At 42.4% G+C, this 17,454-nt stretch overlaps 1 protein-coding gene across 22 annotated transcripts in view; it reads left to right on the top strand.

The window, feature by feature from the left end:
* The window catches only part of ACOXL (acyl-CoA oxidase like), a 359,990-nt gene extending 342,801 nt beyond the window's left edge, over window positions 1-17,189 (top strand). For 10 of the 22 annotated variants that reach the window (XR_014839634.1, XR_014839641.1, XR_014839635.1 and 7 more), the window contains one exon: window positions 15,880-16,500. Coding sequence is in view for 9 of the 22 variants with exons in the window: in XM_085016057.1 (XP_084872183.1) it covers window positions 15,880-16,080 (201 nt within the window). In the remaining 13 variants the exon portion in view is untranslated. Of the gene's footprint in view, window positions 1-3,140; window positions 3,409-15,879 lie in introns of those variants that run through there. The other 12 variants (XR_014839628.1, XM_085016057.1, XM_085016056.1 and 9 more) reach the window with 4 other exon arrangements.
* Window positions 17,190-17,454: the final 265 nt, after the last annotated feature.

Here is a 17,454-nt window from a genome sequence, read left to right as displayed (position 1 = left end):
CTTCTTATGTTTGTTTCATATCTAATGTTCAGGGGTTGTAGTTGTGCCTAGCGGGAGAGTAGGGAAGAGTACACTCATTCTCCAGAAGTGAGCTTTGACTATGATTTTTGAAAAAGAGGACATGGGAGTTCCTGTCGTGGCACAGTGGTTAACGAATCCGACTAGGAACCATGAGGTTGCGGGTTCGATCCCTGGCCTTGCTCAGTGGGTCGACGATCCGGTGTTGCCGTGAGCTGTGGTGCAGGTCGCAGTTCCGGCTCGGATCCTGCGTTGCTGTGGCTCTGGGGTAGGCTGGGCGGCTACAGCTCCGATTTGACCCCTAGCCTGGGAATCTCCATATGCTGTGGGAGTGGCCCTAGAAAAGGCAAAAAGACCAAAAAAAAAAAAAAAAAAAGAAAGAAAGAAAGAAAAAAAGAAAAGAAAAGAGGACATGATGTCTTGATAGGATCTTGATAGGATGCATTCTGAGTTCATTTGACCCCAGGTCAGTGGTCTCCCCGGACCTTCTGCTTGTTGAGTCCCATTTCACTTGAGCCATCCATGGTCTGTCTCTTCTCACGCTGAAGAGTCTGCCTGCCACTGTTTCATCTAATGACAATACTTCACTTTATTTGAAGGATCTTTTCCAGTCCTTGTTGACCTGAGATCCTGTTTTCCATAAGCCCCCACCGAGAACTTATCTAGGAAAATAGTTGACCTCTCTGTGGCAAAATGAGGGAAACAAAATATATTGAGTTTGTCATAATGAAAATAATTATTAGGATAGTACTACTCTTTAGGGGCTGAAAATTATCATTTAAATAAAATAATAGTAGTAGTAATTTTGTTATTCTTACCTGACAAAAGAAATTGTTGGCAATCACATGTTGGCTCTCACCAAATTGCTTTTCTTTCTTTATTTTTCTCTTAAAAAAAAATTTGAGGTCTATTTTACATACATTGAAATGCACAGATGGCAATAGTGCAATTCAATGAGTTTTGATAAATGGAATGGTAGATTGTGTAAGGCACACCCCATTCATTACCTAAGAGATTTCCCTCAGTCCCTTTTCTTTTCATCCCTCCCCTTCACCAACCAAGGTTCTGACCTTATTACCACTGCCCAGGTTGCCTGTTCCAGAGTTTCCTAGGAATGAAAGCAGATAGACTGGATCCTTTGTTCTGCATTATGTTTATGAGATATTCTGTAGTTCAGCTTTTCCTTTTTTTTTTCTGAATAGTATTTCATTGTATAGATCTCTGCTGAACTCTCCCAATTCCCTCTCCCTTTCAAATGCTGATTTCTCTAGGACTCTGCTAGGAGTCCAATTCCTTTGGGCAGACTCCAGAAATTGGCCTTGCTACCTCCAGCTGACTTTAGATGCATCATTCCATAGGTATTACCATGTCTTATTTCTACTCACCCGTGGGAAGAAAAAAATTACTGAAGACTTAAGACTTACTTTTAATTTTGTCTGCATTAAATGAATTTGTATGGAAAAAACTGTTTAATCTCCTGTTGATGGGCATTTGGGATGTGATGCATTGGTGTTATTATGAATAAGATTGGCAAGATCATTTTTATACATTTTTTTTTGATATAGGTTTTCATTTCTCTTGATAAATACTTGGGAGTGGGATTAATGAATGCTATAGTAGGCATTTACTTAATTAAGAAACTGCCATAAACAGTTCCCCAAACACTACTGTACCATTTTACAACTCCACTTGTAATGTGTAAGAGTTCCATTGTTCCATATCCTCACTGACATTTGTTGTTGTCAGTCTTTTAATTTAGCTGTAGCAGTATCTTATTGTATATTAATTTTCATTTTCCTGATATTTAATGGTGTTGGGCACTCTTTTGGCTGCGTTTTGGTTTTTCCTTTCGTTTTGTGAAGTATCTGCTTGAATCTTTTGCCCATTTTAAACTGTGTCCTGTTGTTGTTTAAATACAGGAATTTGGCTTTTCTCCAGTTTGTAGCCTATTAATTTTCTTCACAATATTTTTGAGAATATGAAGTTTTTTAATTTGATGGAATAAAATTTTTAACCTAAAATTTTTTGTTAGTGCCTTTGGGTTTTGTCTAAGAAGCCTTTGCTTAATCCAAAATTGCAAAGACATGTTCTCATGCTTTCTTCTAGAAGCTATATGATTTTTACTTTTACATTTAGGCCTTTGTTCTATCTCAGATTAATTTCTGAGTATACTGTGTGGTAGGGGTTGAGGCTTATTGTTTTATCCAGGTGTTCAAGCACCATGTTAAAAAAGATTGTCTTTTACCCATTAAAATATTTAGACTTCTTTATCAAGAATAAATTGACCATGTAAATGTGGGTTTATTTCTAGTCTATTCTATTCCATTCACGTAGCTACCTACCATTTTGCCAATTCTGTTTTGACCAGTATAGTAAATCCTATACCAGATAATGTAGGTCCTCCAGATTTTTTATTCCTTTTAAGATTGTTTTGGCTATTCTTAGGACTGTGTATTTCCAAATGTTTTTAAAAGTTAGCTTATACATTTCCTGGGTAATAAAGGGGCCAACTAATATTTTGATTGTGATTGCATTAAATCCATATATCAGTTTGGGGAGAATTAACATTTCAACAATCCATGAACATGGTATATCTCTCCATTTAAAAAATTCCTTCCAACAATGTTTTGTAATTTTCAGTAATAGAGTTCTTGAACATATTTCATTAAATTTATTCTAAAGTTTTTAAAACATTTTTTAAAACTATTGCAGATGACATATTTTAAGTTTTAATTTTCTGCATTTGTGTTACATAAATGTTCCATATTTAGTACACAAACAATTCATTGTTGTACATTTTCTAAGTATTCAATAATGTCATCTATAAATGAAATATTTTACTTATTTCTTACCAATCTGTATTTTTTAATGTATTTTTCTTGTCTTGTTGCATTGGCTAAGACTTGCTGATGAACGTTAAAAGGAAATATGAAATGGGGCATCCTTGCTTTTTTCTCAGTCTTAGGAGGAAAGTGTTCTGTATTTTGGTGTTGTTAATTGTAAATGTTTCATTGCTATCTTTCATCAGATTGAAGAAGCTCCTTTTTATTCCTAGTTTATTTTGAGTTACTATGTTGAATATTTTGTAATTTTTTTTTTTTTTGTCTTTTTGCCATTTCTAGGGCTTCTCCCATGGCATAAGGAGGTTCCCAGGCAAGGGGTCTAATTGGAGCTGTAGCCACTGGCCTACATCAGAGCCACAGCAACATGGGATCCGAGCCACATCTGCAACGTACACCACAGCTCAAGGCAACGCTGGATCCTTAACCCACCGAGGAAGCAAGGGATCAAACCTACAACCTCATGGTTCCTAGTCGGATTTGTTAATCACTGAGCCATGACAGGAACTCTGAATATTTTGTAATTTTATTAAAGGCTTTTTCTGAGTCATTTTCTGCATTATTGATCATATGATTTTTCTCCTTTATTCTGTTGATTAATTTTGATTTATTCATGATTTTTGAGTGTTAAACCAATCTTGCATTTTTGGGATAAATCCCAACTGGCTATGATGCATGTCCATAATATATATAGATTTGACATGAGAACATTTAGTTAAGGATTTTTGCATCTATGTTCATAAGGGATATTGGTCTTTAATTTTATTTTCTTGTTATAATCTTGTTAGGCTTTGGCATCAGGTTATGCTGGCTTCATAATAAGAGGGAAAAAAATATTCCTTCATCTTCTTTATTATTTCAGAGAGATTTTGCATAAAACTGTAGATCAAGGTTTGTATCTGGTATTAATCCTCTGAGACTAAAGAAAATTGGGTTGGGGGAGAGATTTTTTTGTAGTGAGAGTCCATGGAAATAAATCTCCCAGTTTTGCAGTTCCTGCTGTGGTGCAATAGGATCTGCAGCACTTGCGAGCCCTAGGACACAGGTTCAATTCCCAGCCCAGCACAGTGGCTTAAGGATCTGGCATTTCTGCAGCTATAGCGTAGGTCACAACTGTGACTTGGATCTGATCCTTGGCCTAGGAACTCCATATGCTATGGGGCAGCCAAAAATGAAAAAAGAAAAAAAAAGAAAAAAGACAAAGAAATTTAAAAAAAGAGCATGTCGGAGTTCCCGTTGTGGCACAGCAGAAAAGAAACTAGGAACCATGAGGTTGCGGCTTCCATCCCCTGCCTCGCTCAGTGGGTTGCAGACACGGCTCAGATCCTGCGTTGCTGTGGCTCTGGCATAGGCTGGCAGCAGCAACTCTGATTAGACCCCAGCCTGGGAACCTCCATATGCTGCGGTGCGGCCCTTAAAGGACAAAACGAAAACAAAACAGAACAAAATTTTAAATTTCATCTTCATTTTTAAAGGACAATTTCACTCTATGTCAAATTTTACATTAATTTATTATCCTATTGTTTCCTTTCTTGCCTTATGTCTAATAAGAATTCAGTATCATTCTTAACATTTTCCCATGCATGAGATTAACTTTTCTCTAAGCTTACAGGTTTTTCCCTATCTTTTGTTTTAAGCAATTTTACTGATATACCTAGGTGTGGGTTTTTTGTTTTATTTTGTTTTAATATTTATCTATTTGGTTTTTATCACACTTCTTGAATATGTGGGGGATGTTTTATATCAAACCTGGAAACATTTCAAACATTATGTCTTCTATAATTTTGTTTTTCCTCCTCTATGACTTCTGGGATTCCAATGGCATGTATGTTAAGTTGCTACTATAATCCCATAGGGCACTGATGTTTCTTTCATTTTTTTTCCCTTTTTTCTCTCTGGCCCACTTAGAATTATACGAATCTGTTTTCAAGTGTCGTAATCTTTTTCTGAAATGTTCATTCTGCTCTTAGGACTATCAGTGAATGGGTTTGTTTCATTTTTAAATATTTTAAATTCTTAAATAAAATATTTTAAATAGGAGTTCCCATAATGGTGCAGCAGAAACAAATCCGACTAGGAACCACGAGGTTGCAGGTTCAATCCCTGGCCTCACTCATTGGGTTAAGGATCTGGCATTGCCTTGAGCTGTGGCGTAGGTTGCAACCTCAGCTCGGATCCCACGTTTCTGTGGCTGTGGCATAGGCTAGCAGCTATAGCTCTGATAGGACCCCTAGCCCGGGAATTTCCATATGCCTTAGATGCGGCCCTAAAAAGCAAAATAATAATAACAATAATAATAGCATATATATATATATTTAAAATAGTCCATTTTTCAGCTCTAAAATTCTCCTTTAATTCTTTTTCAGGGGTTATATTTATCCCATTTTATCCATTTTTTCTTATGAATTCTTAAGCACATTTATAGTAATTGTTTTTAAATCCTCATCTGTTAATTCTAAAACCCAGTCATCTGTAAGTCTGCTTTTACCATTTGTGCTTTCCCTAGATTTTGAGTTCTATTTTCCTGCTTCTTTGTAGACATTGTGTATAGCAGATTTTATTTTCTTTTTTTAATTTCCTTTTCTTTTGTCCAGTGGTTAGGGTGAGGGGCTGATGGTTAAGATTCCACCTAGGGTCAGGTTAAGCTGGGGCTGCTTTAATTAGACTGAGGTCATTGTGCCCAAGCCCCACCCCCATCCCAGTTGTCTTGGTCCTGTCAGTTGAGTTGGGAGGATGTTGGATCACAGTCTCAGAAATCTATGATTCAATTTTGGATTCAACTTTTTTTTTTATTCAACTTTGGGTTCAACTTCTAGTTGTTTCCATGGGAGAAAAGTTCTTTTGAATCTTTTTACATCCTAACTATAAGGCCTCCCAGTTTGCTTTTAAATCATTTGGGTCAATGAAATTCAAAATTCCAGGACTCATGGACAGGGAATTTCAATGCAACAACTTTGAACTCTTACTGTATATTTAGTTTTGGCAGTCTGTGGGGCTTCTGCTTCTTTAAAAAAAAAATTGACTGAAAATTATCCTTTCTTAGGTATGCTCACATTTTTTTGTGTCTGTACTTACAAGACTGAACTGTCAGTTCATTAAAAGGCCATAAACTTTTGTATGAAAAGGTGAGAACCTAATAGTGAAGCTTTATTATAACCACCTAATTGAATATTCTTTCTCATTTCATGTAAATGTCTTTGTAGAAAATGCTACCAAGAGCAGCATTGTGGTTACTTTAATTCCATTGCCAATACTTTTATATGGTTTCCTGTATTCTAAAGGGAAGGCTATATGCACTTGTCTTCTTTTTAAACTTTTCCTCTTATGAATCAGTAGCAGTACGAATAAATGTCAGAAGTTCTTATTAAGTGGTTAGAGTTGATACCTCTGTCTCAGCATTCTTGTTTTAGGTAATGATGATTAAGCAGACTTTCTATTAAAAATGCCAGAGTTATAAAGAAATTGTTTCTTATTACTAACTAAAGAACACACGAATAATAATAATATTTATAAATACTCACTCTGTGCCAAACTCCCTTAGTCCCAACATTTCAGAGATAAAGAAATCACGTCAGGATTCAGAGTCCCATTTCTTTACTGAACTAGGCACTGTCGGTAATACTTACAAAAGAACAGAATTTTGTGCTCTTTGGTCAAAAAGCATTGCAACAGGAAGAATTCTTTGAAGGTAGAGTCACCTCTCCTCAGAATAAACTCTCTAGTTAGGTTAAAAGAAGGCACTATTGTTGTTTGGTAAGGAAGGCAATTTCTCCATGCTAACATTTCATACTGTGCTAAATATTTTTTATCAGATGAAGAGGTCATCAACATGAAATATCATTTATATTGATTCGGAGAAGAGAATAATCTAGAGCCTTTATTATTTAACAGAACCACAGGATTTCATTTCAACTTGGCCCTAGCAACCCTGAGAATGTATGTGTTCTTGGGACCAACAAGCTAAGGTTTGGCCCCACCTTGAGGAGCTGGCCAGTGGTCAGTAGAAATGAGAGTGGAACTTCCCTTTCCTGTGGTTGTTGGGTAAATTGTCAGAGCTAGAATCACAGCACTCTGTGTGACTGCACTCCATGTGAAGACTTCAGGTCTGATTTTCTTTTTGTTGACTGCTACCTGGCATGTGGAGCTAAAGTGGCAAATTCGCCATTATAAGCCTGCCACTCTGATGCTTTAGAGAATGTTTGTCTGCAGAGGCAGGCAAGTCTTCAAGAGAGGTGAGTGGATGGAAGAGAGCATGGCCTTTGTGCTTAGACGTCTTCACAGAAGTGGCCACTGCTGCAGGGAAATTACTTGATTGAGGTGATTTTCCTCGATCACTGTTTGACAGCCAGCCTGCTGCTCTCTGAAGGGATTTAAATTTTATTTGGTGATGGAAGGTGTGGAACAGAGGAGCAGGGAGGGACTGTGCAGAAGAGTTCACTTAACTTCCTGGAAGAGAATCCACATAACAAGTGGTCCTCCCTCCACCGGGAGAGCATCCCTTGTTTCTTGAAAGCTCTTGTATGTGAGCCTCGTTGGCCTATTTTCTGAAGGGTTGAAGCCTCATCCTTATCAGGAAGAGCATCCAGATCCTCAGGTGGGTCCTTTCATGTCATGGCCGCTGGCTCTGAAGCCAGTGTCCTCGGCACCTTCCTTCAGTGGCCACATCCCAGAGACCTTTGTCACCACTATCCCCACTTATTACTGCCCTAGTTTTCTTGGGGAATCTGAGCTCGTGTGGCTGGTCAGACCCTCATTCTCCAAACCAGGCACATGTGGAACATCAATTCTGACTTAGGGAGAACATTGCAGGTCACCCATGCTATTGTGGTGGAGGTGTTTCTTCAATGCCACACCCCATACCCTCCAGGGGCTGGAAACAGTGAGGTACTGGGGGCAAAACGGAGGCAGAACAGGTCAGCAGAGCTGTGGAAGCAGAAAGCTCTGGATTAAAACCTTAGTTGTACTATTTTTGAGGTATATCACTTGGAACAAAATCCTACATTTCAATAAAATATATTTTTTTGGACATGCCTGTAGCATGTGGAAGTTCCCGGGCTGAGGATCAAACCTGTGCCACAGCAGTGATGACACCAGATCCTTCACCGCTAGGCCACCAGGGAACTCCCCAAATCCTAAATACATTAAGCCTTGGTTTCCTCATCTGTAAAATGGGCTGCTGCCTGGCAAAGTTGTTGTGGGGACTGAAGGAGGTGGTTAATTTTACATTAAGGCCCACAGTAGGCGCATAGCCAATGAGTCCCCAGAAGCTGAGCACAGAAAACCTGGGTTGCATAGTTGAGAGGCTGCTGCACAACACTGTTATAAAGATTCTGGAAATGTAGGGAGGCTGCTATATCAGGACAGCCACGTGGCTCACTCGGCATCTCTACATGCTTAGCCATATGGGATGTGAGCCATGAGACACTGCATGGGCCAGGTGAATCCTTGACAAAGGCTGGGGGTATCTATCTATGCAATGTCCAATGGGGACAAGGATTGAACAAAACAAGCATAGAATAGCAGGAGAAGACAAAGGTAGGCAAAAGTGGCCAGAGACACCTAGGCAAAACCTCAGTTATATGCCACAGCAGCAGCAAAGGCCATGAATGACAGCCAGGAGCAATATGGAAACCTTGTTTCAACAAACACTTCAACCTTTTCCCCTTATCCCATCTTTTAGATTAAAAGTGATTTGTTGATTAATTGTTTTAAGGTTCCCCCTCTTTGAGTGTTTCTGGCTCCATATATAGTTAATCTGAAATCCAGTGAGAAGGAATGGGCTGAAAATTACACGTATAGCCCACCAATATCTAACAACCCCTTAGAAAGTAAAGGCTAGCTGATAGAGATCCCTTTTGAAAAGTATGTGTCATTGCTGTCTTAAAGTGAGTGTATTTGTGGTTTGGTTTGGTAAGTTTAAAGTTTCCATTTCTGTGCATTAACCAGCTATAATGATTGATACCAAGAAGGGCACTCTTGCAAATCACCTTTAAGACACATACATGATGTCATTTCACACACAAGAAAACAGGTCAGGGAAGGTTATTGCCCCCAGGGACAGGACTATCCACACTTTGGCTTCCTGGTGTGCTCTGGTGGGAGAATTTTTGGCAGACCTATCACCTCTGACTCCTCAGGCATCTGGGGGTCAGATTCCCACATAAACTTCTTCTATCATCCATCCACATTAAAGGCTAATCATGTTAAATCTGACTGCTCGTGGAGGTGCCTGATCTAAGTAGCATCTCTGTGGTAAAGAAGCATGTAAGAACAGGCATTATTTTTACTTTTTTTCTTTTTAGAGCCGCACCGGCGGCATATGGAGGTTCCCAGGCTAGGGGTCGAATCGGAGCTGCAGCCACCAGCCTACGCCACAGCTACATCAACGCGAGATCTGAGCTGCGTCTGCAACCTACACCACAGCTCACAGCAACGCCGGATCCTTAACCCACTGAACGAGGCCAGGGATCGAACCCTCATCCTCATGGATGCTAGTCGGGTTCGTTAACCACTGAGCCACAACGGGAACTCCAGGCATTATTCTTTTATTTTAACCAGTCCAGACCTCCTGAAAGATAGGCTCCAAAATATATCTCTTTAAAATCAATAGTTTTCCAATGGGTTTATTATGCTTTTGAAAGGTGGAGTGTCCTTTCCTCAAGGTCAGCTTAGGCACAGGAGGCCATCCTGAGGGGGACGCACAGAACCTTCCCTGGTCCTGGCTGCACTCTTCCAGGCAGCCAAAGCCAGAAGGGCTCTCCAAGGGCAGGCAGCAGCCTCTCCGCCATCACTCTCCTGTGGCATGTAATGCAGAAGACTGAATGGTGTCCTGTCACCTGCCAAGAGCAAGTGTGTTCTTTTCCTGTGCCCTGACTTCCTGTTATTGACCCAAGTGAGTTTGGGAAGAGATTTTTAGTAACGCCCAGAAGATAGATCCTTTTGCTTCCTGACATTGGCAAGGCACAATCAGAGGAGGCCAGTTACAACCAGAGATTGAAATGAGGACCAGAGTTTCATAACATAATACCCCAAAATAGATGAGCCAGGTTGTAGCACTATACATTATAAAATTTATATTCAAAGTATAAAAGAATTTAATATAAACAACAAAGTCCTACTGTATTACACAGGGAACAGTAGCCAACCTCCTGGGATAGACCACGATGGAAAATAATATATATATTTTGGCAATTGTATATATATATATATATCTGAGTCACCTCGTTGTACAGCAGAAATAGGCACAACATTGTAAATCAACTATACTTTAATAAAAATATTAAAAACAAAGGAAAACAAAAATAACATAATACCCCAAATGTCTAAGGTTCAGCTGAAAATCAGTCATCATACTAAAAATGAGGAAGACATCCATCAAATTGAATGAAAAAAGACAATCAATAGATACTAACACTGAGATAATAGAGATGTTGGAATTATTTGATGATTTTAATGTAACTGTCATAAAAGTGCTCCAACAAGCAATTATGAGTACACTTGAAATTCATTTAAAAAATAGAAAGTCTCGGCAAAGAGATTGAAGCTGTAAAGAACAAATGGAAATTTTTGAACTGAAAAAATATATATATTATAGTCATACAGAGGTATATAGATATGAATGAAGTGTTCAGGGAAAATAAAAGTGTTAGAAAAACAAATGGAGGCCATTGGTTTCTAGCTAGTATCTACTGTGTGACAAGGCCGGTCATGCTAAATGCTTGATTAGTATTACATATTATTTAACTTGAGCCTTACAAAACCCTGTGAGAGAGGTAATAGCCCTTTTTCAACAGATGAAGACACTGAACCTTGGCAAAATGAAATCCCCTGTCCATGTTCTTTTGGCCATCATAGCAAGTATTTTAGGATGGCTTTGCAAAGGAAGGCAGTAAATCTATAACCAAGTCCAGAAAGCTCAAAAGGGACCTGGTTAAGTTCCAGTGTGCCAAGTGAGGGAGAGGAAAATGTGGTGATCCAGGTCCAGACAGTAAATGGTACCAGATGGGAGGTGAGATATTTCCCTGGAAGATATGATTCTTTTATTTTAACCAGTAGAAAGTTAAGTGCAGATGGTGCTTGGGTGGTGAAAGAGGAAACAATTTATGCCGTGAAAGGACTCAAGTTCACAATCATTGCCACTTAACCTGAGAAGCAGGTGGAAGTGATTATGGGCTTTGGGGAAGAAGAATGATCAGATCAATATAACACTTGTGGAAGGTAACCCTATGGGACAAGAATCTCTAGGACATAATGAAGGTCTGAATAAGAGGCTACAGAAGGGAGTGGAGAGGATCCTCACACCAGATTCCAGGATAAAAACAAATAGACATTTTTCCAAAGAAGACATATGAATGGCCAGTAGGCACATGAAAAGATGCTCAACATCACTAACTAGTACACAAATGCAAATCAAAACTACAATGAGGTACCACCTTATACCAGTCAGCATGGCCATCATTATATAAGTCTACAAACAACAAATGCTGGAGAGGGTGTGGAGAAAAAGGAACCCTCCTACTGTTGGTGGGAATGTAAATTGGTACAACCACTGTGGAAACCAGTATGGAGGTTCCTCAGAAAACTAAATATAGAATTACTATATGATCCAGCAATCCCACTCCTGGGTATATATCTGGACAAAACTATAATTCAAAAAGATACATTCACCCCTATGTTTACTGCAGCACTATTCACAATAGCCAAGACATGGAAACAACCTAAATGTCCAGTGACAGATGAATGGATTAAGAAGAGGTAGTACATATGCACAATGGAATACTACTTAGCCATAAAAAAGAACAAAATAATGCCATTTGCAGCAACATGGATGCAACTAGATATTCTCAAAGTGAAGTAAGTCAGAAAGAGAAAGACAAATACCATGTGATATCACTTATATGTGGAATCAAGAATGTGGTACAAATGAACCTATCTGCAAAACGGAAACAGACTCACAGACATAGAGAACAGACTTGTGGTGGCCAAGGGGGAGAGGGGAGGGAGTGGGCTGGACTGGGAGTTTGGGGTGAATAGATGTAACTACTGCATTTAGAATGGATAAGCAATGAGGTCCTGCTGTATAGCACAGGGAAGTATATCCAATCGCTGGTGATAGAACATGTTGGAAGATAATTTGGAAAAAGAATGTATGTATATGTATGACTTAGTCACTTCGCTGTATAGCGGAAATTGTCATAACATTGTAAATCAACTATAATTTAAGAAAAAAACAAATAGAGCATGGAAAACTGTGGATGACATTTCCATGGGTGGTGAAGACAGGTGAATTGACCTTTCTCTCAATGAGAAATGTTAGAAGTGTGCCCAAGAGGAAGTGTTCCCATTGCGACTCAGCAGAAATGAACCTGACTAGTATCCGTGAGGATGTGAGTTCAATCCCTGGCCTTGCTCAGTGGGTTAAGGATCTGATGTTGCTGTGAGCTGCTGTGTAGTTTGCCAACACTGAGAGGATCTGGCATTGCTGTGGCTGTGACATAAGCTGGCAGCTGCAGCTCGGATTCAGCCTCTAGCCTAGGAACTTCCATATACTGCAGGTGCGGCCCTAAAAAAAAAAAAAAAAAATTTGTGCCCAAGAAATGTGTGCTAATACTCCTTTTACTTAACACTTTCAACCATGGTCTGCAGAAGGTGATACCGAAATGAAGCAGTTCATTCTGATGTTGTTTCACATGCACATATGTGCGCACACATCATTATGAAAAGTTTCAGGCACTTCCAAGGGGTTGATTTGACAGTGTCTCTGTACCTGTTGCTCAGCTTGTCACTTTCAGGCTGCCATAACACTGCAAGTGGGGTCCACCACCTCAGTTGATGAAAGCATAAACCTTCTTCTTTAAGGAGGATATTCTTTTTTTTTTTTTAAGGGCTGCACCCACGGCATATGGAGGTTCCCAGGCTAGGGGTTGAATCAGGGCTACAGCTGCCGGCCTACACCACAGCTACAGCAATGCGAGATCTGAGCCACGTCTGCAACCTGAACCACAGCTCATGGCAACGCCGGATCCTTAACCGGATGAGCAAGGTCAGGCATCGAACCTGCATTCTCATGGATGCTAGTCGGGTTCGTTAACCACTGAGCCACAGTGGGAACTCCAGGAGGATATTCTTTAAAGCTGTTTTAAATAAGAATTATCAGACATCACAGAATAAAGAGAAACCCAACTGGATCGAAGTGGCGGGTCCTGCACCCACCTACCCCTGTCTGATTTCACATACTGTCAATTCTGCACCCAGGTTCACGTGTAAATGGACAGTTTCTGCTTTGCTACCTTTCACAGCTTATGCTGTGGCCTTTGTATAATTACCTCACTCCATCCTCCCAACCCCTCAGGAGTAGTATGGACAGACTCTAAGCCTTGGAGATGAACTCCTGCTGGCCATCCTTGTTTAAGAAATCTTTGGGTCAGGAACCCTGCAGTCCTGGTGAAGCGAGGTGACAGAGGTGCCCTCCATTCCATCACACTGGCTGCCTCTAGTTGGGCCTGACCAGGCTCTGTCTGTTTCCTTCTACTAATGGTACAGGAGAACTTAAATTTTTACATGAGTGCAAATATTTTCTGTCTTTTTCCCCCATCACTGACACTTTGCTCTTGCTGAAGATTTCTTTTGGAGGCTGAAGTCCTTCACAAAGATGCTGAAGAAGTGAAGGATGAGGATTGCCTGCCATGGCCTAAGGGGATCTTCAGTGTCTTGGGAGCACTGGGGTGCAGGTTCAATCCCGGCTCGGCACAGCAGGTTAAGGAACTGGCATGCCGAAGTGTCAACCTAGGTCACGACTACAGCTCTGATCTAATCCCTGGCCTGGGAACACCATGTGCCATGGGGAGGCCAAAAATGAAAATAAATAAATTTTTTAAAAAAGAAGTGGAGAATGATTATAAGGCAAGTTCCTTTTTTTTCTGGCCATGCCCAGGGCAGGAGGGAGTTCCCCAGCCAGAGATCAAACCTGTGCCACAGCAGTGACAATGCCAGATCCTTAACCACTAGGCCACCAGGGAACTCCTGATTCTTCCATCTGGACCCTACTATCTGTGATACAGTCTGTGATAAATGGAGAAAGCGAGAAGGGGAGAGGTATTTCAGACAGCTCCAGAAATTTAGGTTTAGAAAGAATCTTCGCAACCAACATAACAATCTCCCCAGTCACCCAGCATTCCTCTTTAGAGTATCATTGGAGGGTTTGGTCTCTGAACACTTATACAGAAGGAAACTCTCTTCTTCACCAGCCATTGGCTTCCTTTCTCTGGAAAAACAAACAAACAAACAAACAATATATATATATATATATATATATATATATATATATATATATATATATATATTATTCTGTCTTTTAAAGTTGTGAAAGTACTGAAGAGCCAGCTGCCTCCTGTAATTTCTATCTCTGGACCCTTATTCTGGGTCCAGCACCAGGCAGACCAAACCCATACTTTCTTCCACACAAAGGTCATTTGAGTAATTGAATTCCCCCTATTGTGGAATATATGACAAGGATTGGTTGCATTTCATAATGCTAACCCCCCCCCAGGAAATTATTCTCTTGAATAATGACATTACAAAATGTGGAAGGTTTAGGGACTTGCACACCATCTCACGGTTTTGAACTCTGTGGGTAGAGGCATTGAGAGTTGACAGATTAGTCAGGGATTTGTCAAGAGTATTAATTACAAACTTTGAAATCTTGGTCAGTGAAAGTTCATCGTGGTGCATCTTGCAAATGTGATCAAAGTCTTTTCAGTACTGATCTGATGATGTTTAACCACAGTGTGTAAAAAATGAAGGTTTTCATTAGAAATTACTGATGTCATAGAGCACCTTTTAAGGGAGGATAGATTGTTGGACTATTAAAATCCATGCCCTTCCCCCATCCTCCCGCCACCTCTGGGGGACACCCCCCCATTGTCTCTGAACACCTGAAGTGGCATTTTGGACTGCTGCAAAGGAACTGTGGTCTTAACAGTGTTAGTGCAGCTCAGCGAGGGTCGCCACCATGAGGGCAAAGGTGGGGCTGGTGTAAGTGATGTTTTTAAAACCCTAAAAATAACCCATAAAACCTGGGGGCTAACTAATTTGGTGAGCGAAGGAAGTTTACAGCTGGCTGAAAACTTGAAAAATGGAGGAAAGTGGAAAGCAAAGCTGTTCTTCTGCCCTACCCTTTTGCCAAGTTTTAGAAAAACAATCTGTTATTTTTGATAGTTTTTTTTTCTGGCACCTAAACCATGGAAAATGAAATAAAAACACACTCACTGCAGCTCCTCCAAAACCACTGGCCTGCATTTCCCTCCCCCTTCTGTGGGGAAGCCTGGGGAAATCTTCTCTGTGCCCTCCTGAGGTTGTGGGAACTTGGAGGGTGTCAGCGGGGTTCCTTGGTGTTAATCCCCTCCCCCCAACAGGTAGCTGGGGCACAGCAGCCAGGTAGAAGGTGCACAAGGCTGCCTATGCCCGTTCTTAGTCCTCCAGTCCCACTAGGCAGGTGTTTCGGAACCGTGGCCAGCCAGGAGTGGGAGGCGCTAGTAGGGATAGAACTGGGGCAGGTCGCCTACACTGGTTCACCTGTTCTGGGGCTCTTTCTGTTCACTTGCCTCTGTGCGCCAGAGGGTGGCACCCCAGGCACTCTGGAGGTGGAGCGGAGGGAAAGGGAAAGGACTGGAGGTGGGGCGGAGAGGGGAAGAGGGGGAGAGGAGAGAGAAGGGCTGGAAAGGGGAAAGTCGATTTTGGTGTCCAGCTCCCTGCTAATTCGGAGCTCACTTCCATCCCTTTACAGAATCATCTGGCTTCCGCCAGACTGAATGTCACAGAATTAGTCATTCCTAAGATGAAAAAAAGTTTTGTGAGGGTGACCAGTAGCCTCTACCCTCCTGGGTCTCGGAAAATCGGAAGGGAAGCTAGTGTCAGCGGCTGCTGGGTTTGCCTGGGGCCTGGCGGGTGGGCGTAAAGCCGTGGCACAGATCGCTACGAGTGAGCCAACATCAGACCTGTCTCTTTGTGTCGTGTTTTGCAGTTGCTCGATTTGTGCGACTCGGTGAAGGATGATGCCCTGAGGGTGATCTCCGCCTTTAACATCCCGCACACCTCCCTCCACGCACCAATCGCTGGAATCCCCAACCCGATGGCTGCCTGGGCCTTCTACCCAGCACCTCCGCATCTCCTGGCCCGGGAAGGAGCGCGGTCTCCGCGGCCCAAGCTGGGAGCCAAGTTATAGCGGATGTGGCGGGAAGGGTGGTGGCGCGCCCGCAGCTGCCACTACGCTTCTCAGACGCCTGGAAGCTGGGGCCCGAGGCCAGCTGGCATGCGCTGCGCCGCGGCGCTCAGGGACTTTGGTCGTGGAGAGGGGATCCCGCAGAAGCTGGCGAAGCGCACTGCGGCTGTTGGGAAAGGGAGCCAGGCAGCAGCCCCGGGAGTGCAGCATTTTATCCGCTCCCAGTAACCTCTACTGGCCTGGCCACGACCTCTGCCGCCTTCAGCAGCAGATACCCCTAGGCTGAGTGGGCTCCCCTTTGAGCGCGCTCTAGAGCTGGTTGCCACCAAAGGTCTCCGGTTGTCAGTGGTGACTCAGATTCCCAGTGATTTGTAAAGACTGTGGTGCTGGGTAGAAAAAAAGAATAAAAGCATAAAAATCAAACACCCTCGGGCAAAGGTTCAGTTCAGCAAACGATGCTCTTCCAGTAAATCAGACCCCCTTGGGAACACACGATCAGGGCAAGAGGAGTGTGAGCCTGGAGTTTTGCTCTGGGCAAATCACGACCTAGGGCTCGTCCTCCCAGGCAGACAGCTTCCTGATGGACCGCAGGCGTGGAAAACATTTTTACCAAATGAAAGTGTAACCTACTTTTGAGGAGATCATAAATATAGACAAAGCTTAATAAAGAAAGTAATTGTTGGTAAGGCGCTGCCGCTGCTTGCAGAGGATGGGGACTACACTGCCTTAAGTTGTCTTCCGAACTTGGAGAGCCCATGCCGGCGACGCCTGTGGTTCCAGCGAAGGCCGTAGATGTCGCCCGACTTCATTCTCCCTTTTCAGTCCAAGCCATCCTCCGTTCTCCCTCACATCTCGTGGAGGAGGCTGAAGGGGACTCTGCTCTGCTAGTGTCCACAAGGGCGACGACCTCCAGGACCGAAGCGGAGACCTACTATTTACCGGCCCCTTCTTACGCTGCCCCTTCTTGAGGTTGCGGAAGAGGGCGGGAAGGGCTTGCGGTCGCCCGACTCTGGGCTCTTGGCCGATGCTCCTCCGCACAGTCTGGGTTGCACGAACAGCCGCCTCCGAGCCGACCTCCTGGTTGTGTCCCAAATAAGAGCATTTAGACGGCAGCTTCCCCCCACTCCTTTGTTTTTTAAAGTGTTTGCTGGGTCACTAGAGCAGACGACGCGGGGGCGGCGGAGCTGCACAGAAGCAGAAGACAACCGTCAGGGTTTCTTCTGTGTGGTTCTTTTCCGGCCCTTGTCTGCGCGGTTCAACGCCACGGAGAGCATGGAGCAGTCTGGCGCGTGGCAGATTTGGGGCTCCCAGCAGGGCACAGCAGGTTGGTCTCTTTTCTCCCCAGGTACCACTCCAGGCGGTTAAGGCACAGAGTTC

The sequence above is a fragment of the Sus scrofa genome, chromosome 3, assembly GCF_054392235.1.
Source record: "Sus scrofa isolate SSC_HxYL_T2T_F1_AM1 chromosome 3, Sscrofa_HxYL_maternal_Yorkshire_Landrace_v2.0, whole genome shotgun sequence".
In the NCBI taxonomy this organism is placed as follows: Eukaryota; Metazoa; Chordata; class Mammalia; order Artiodactyla; family Suidae; genus Sus; species Sus scrofa.
This window is presented reverse-complemented; position numbering and strand designations above follow the sequence as displayed.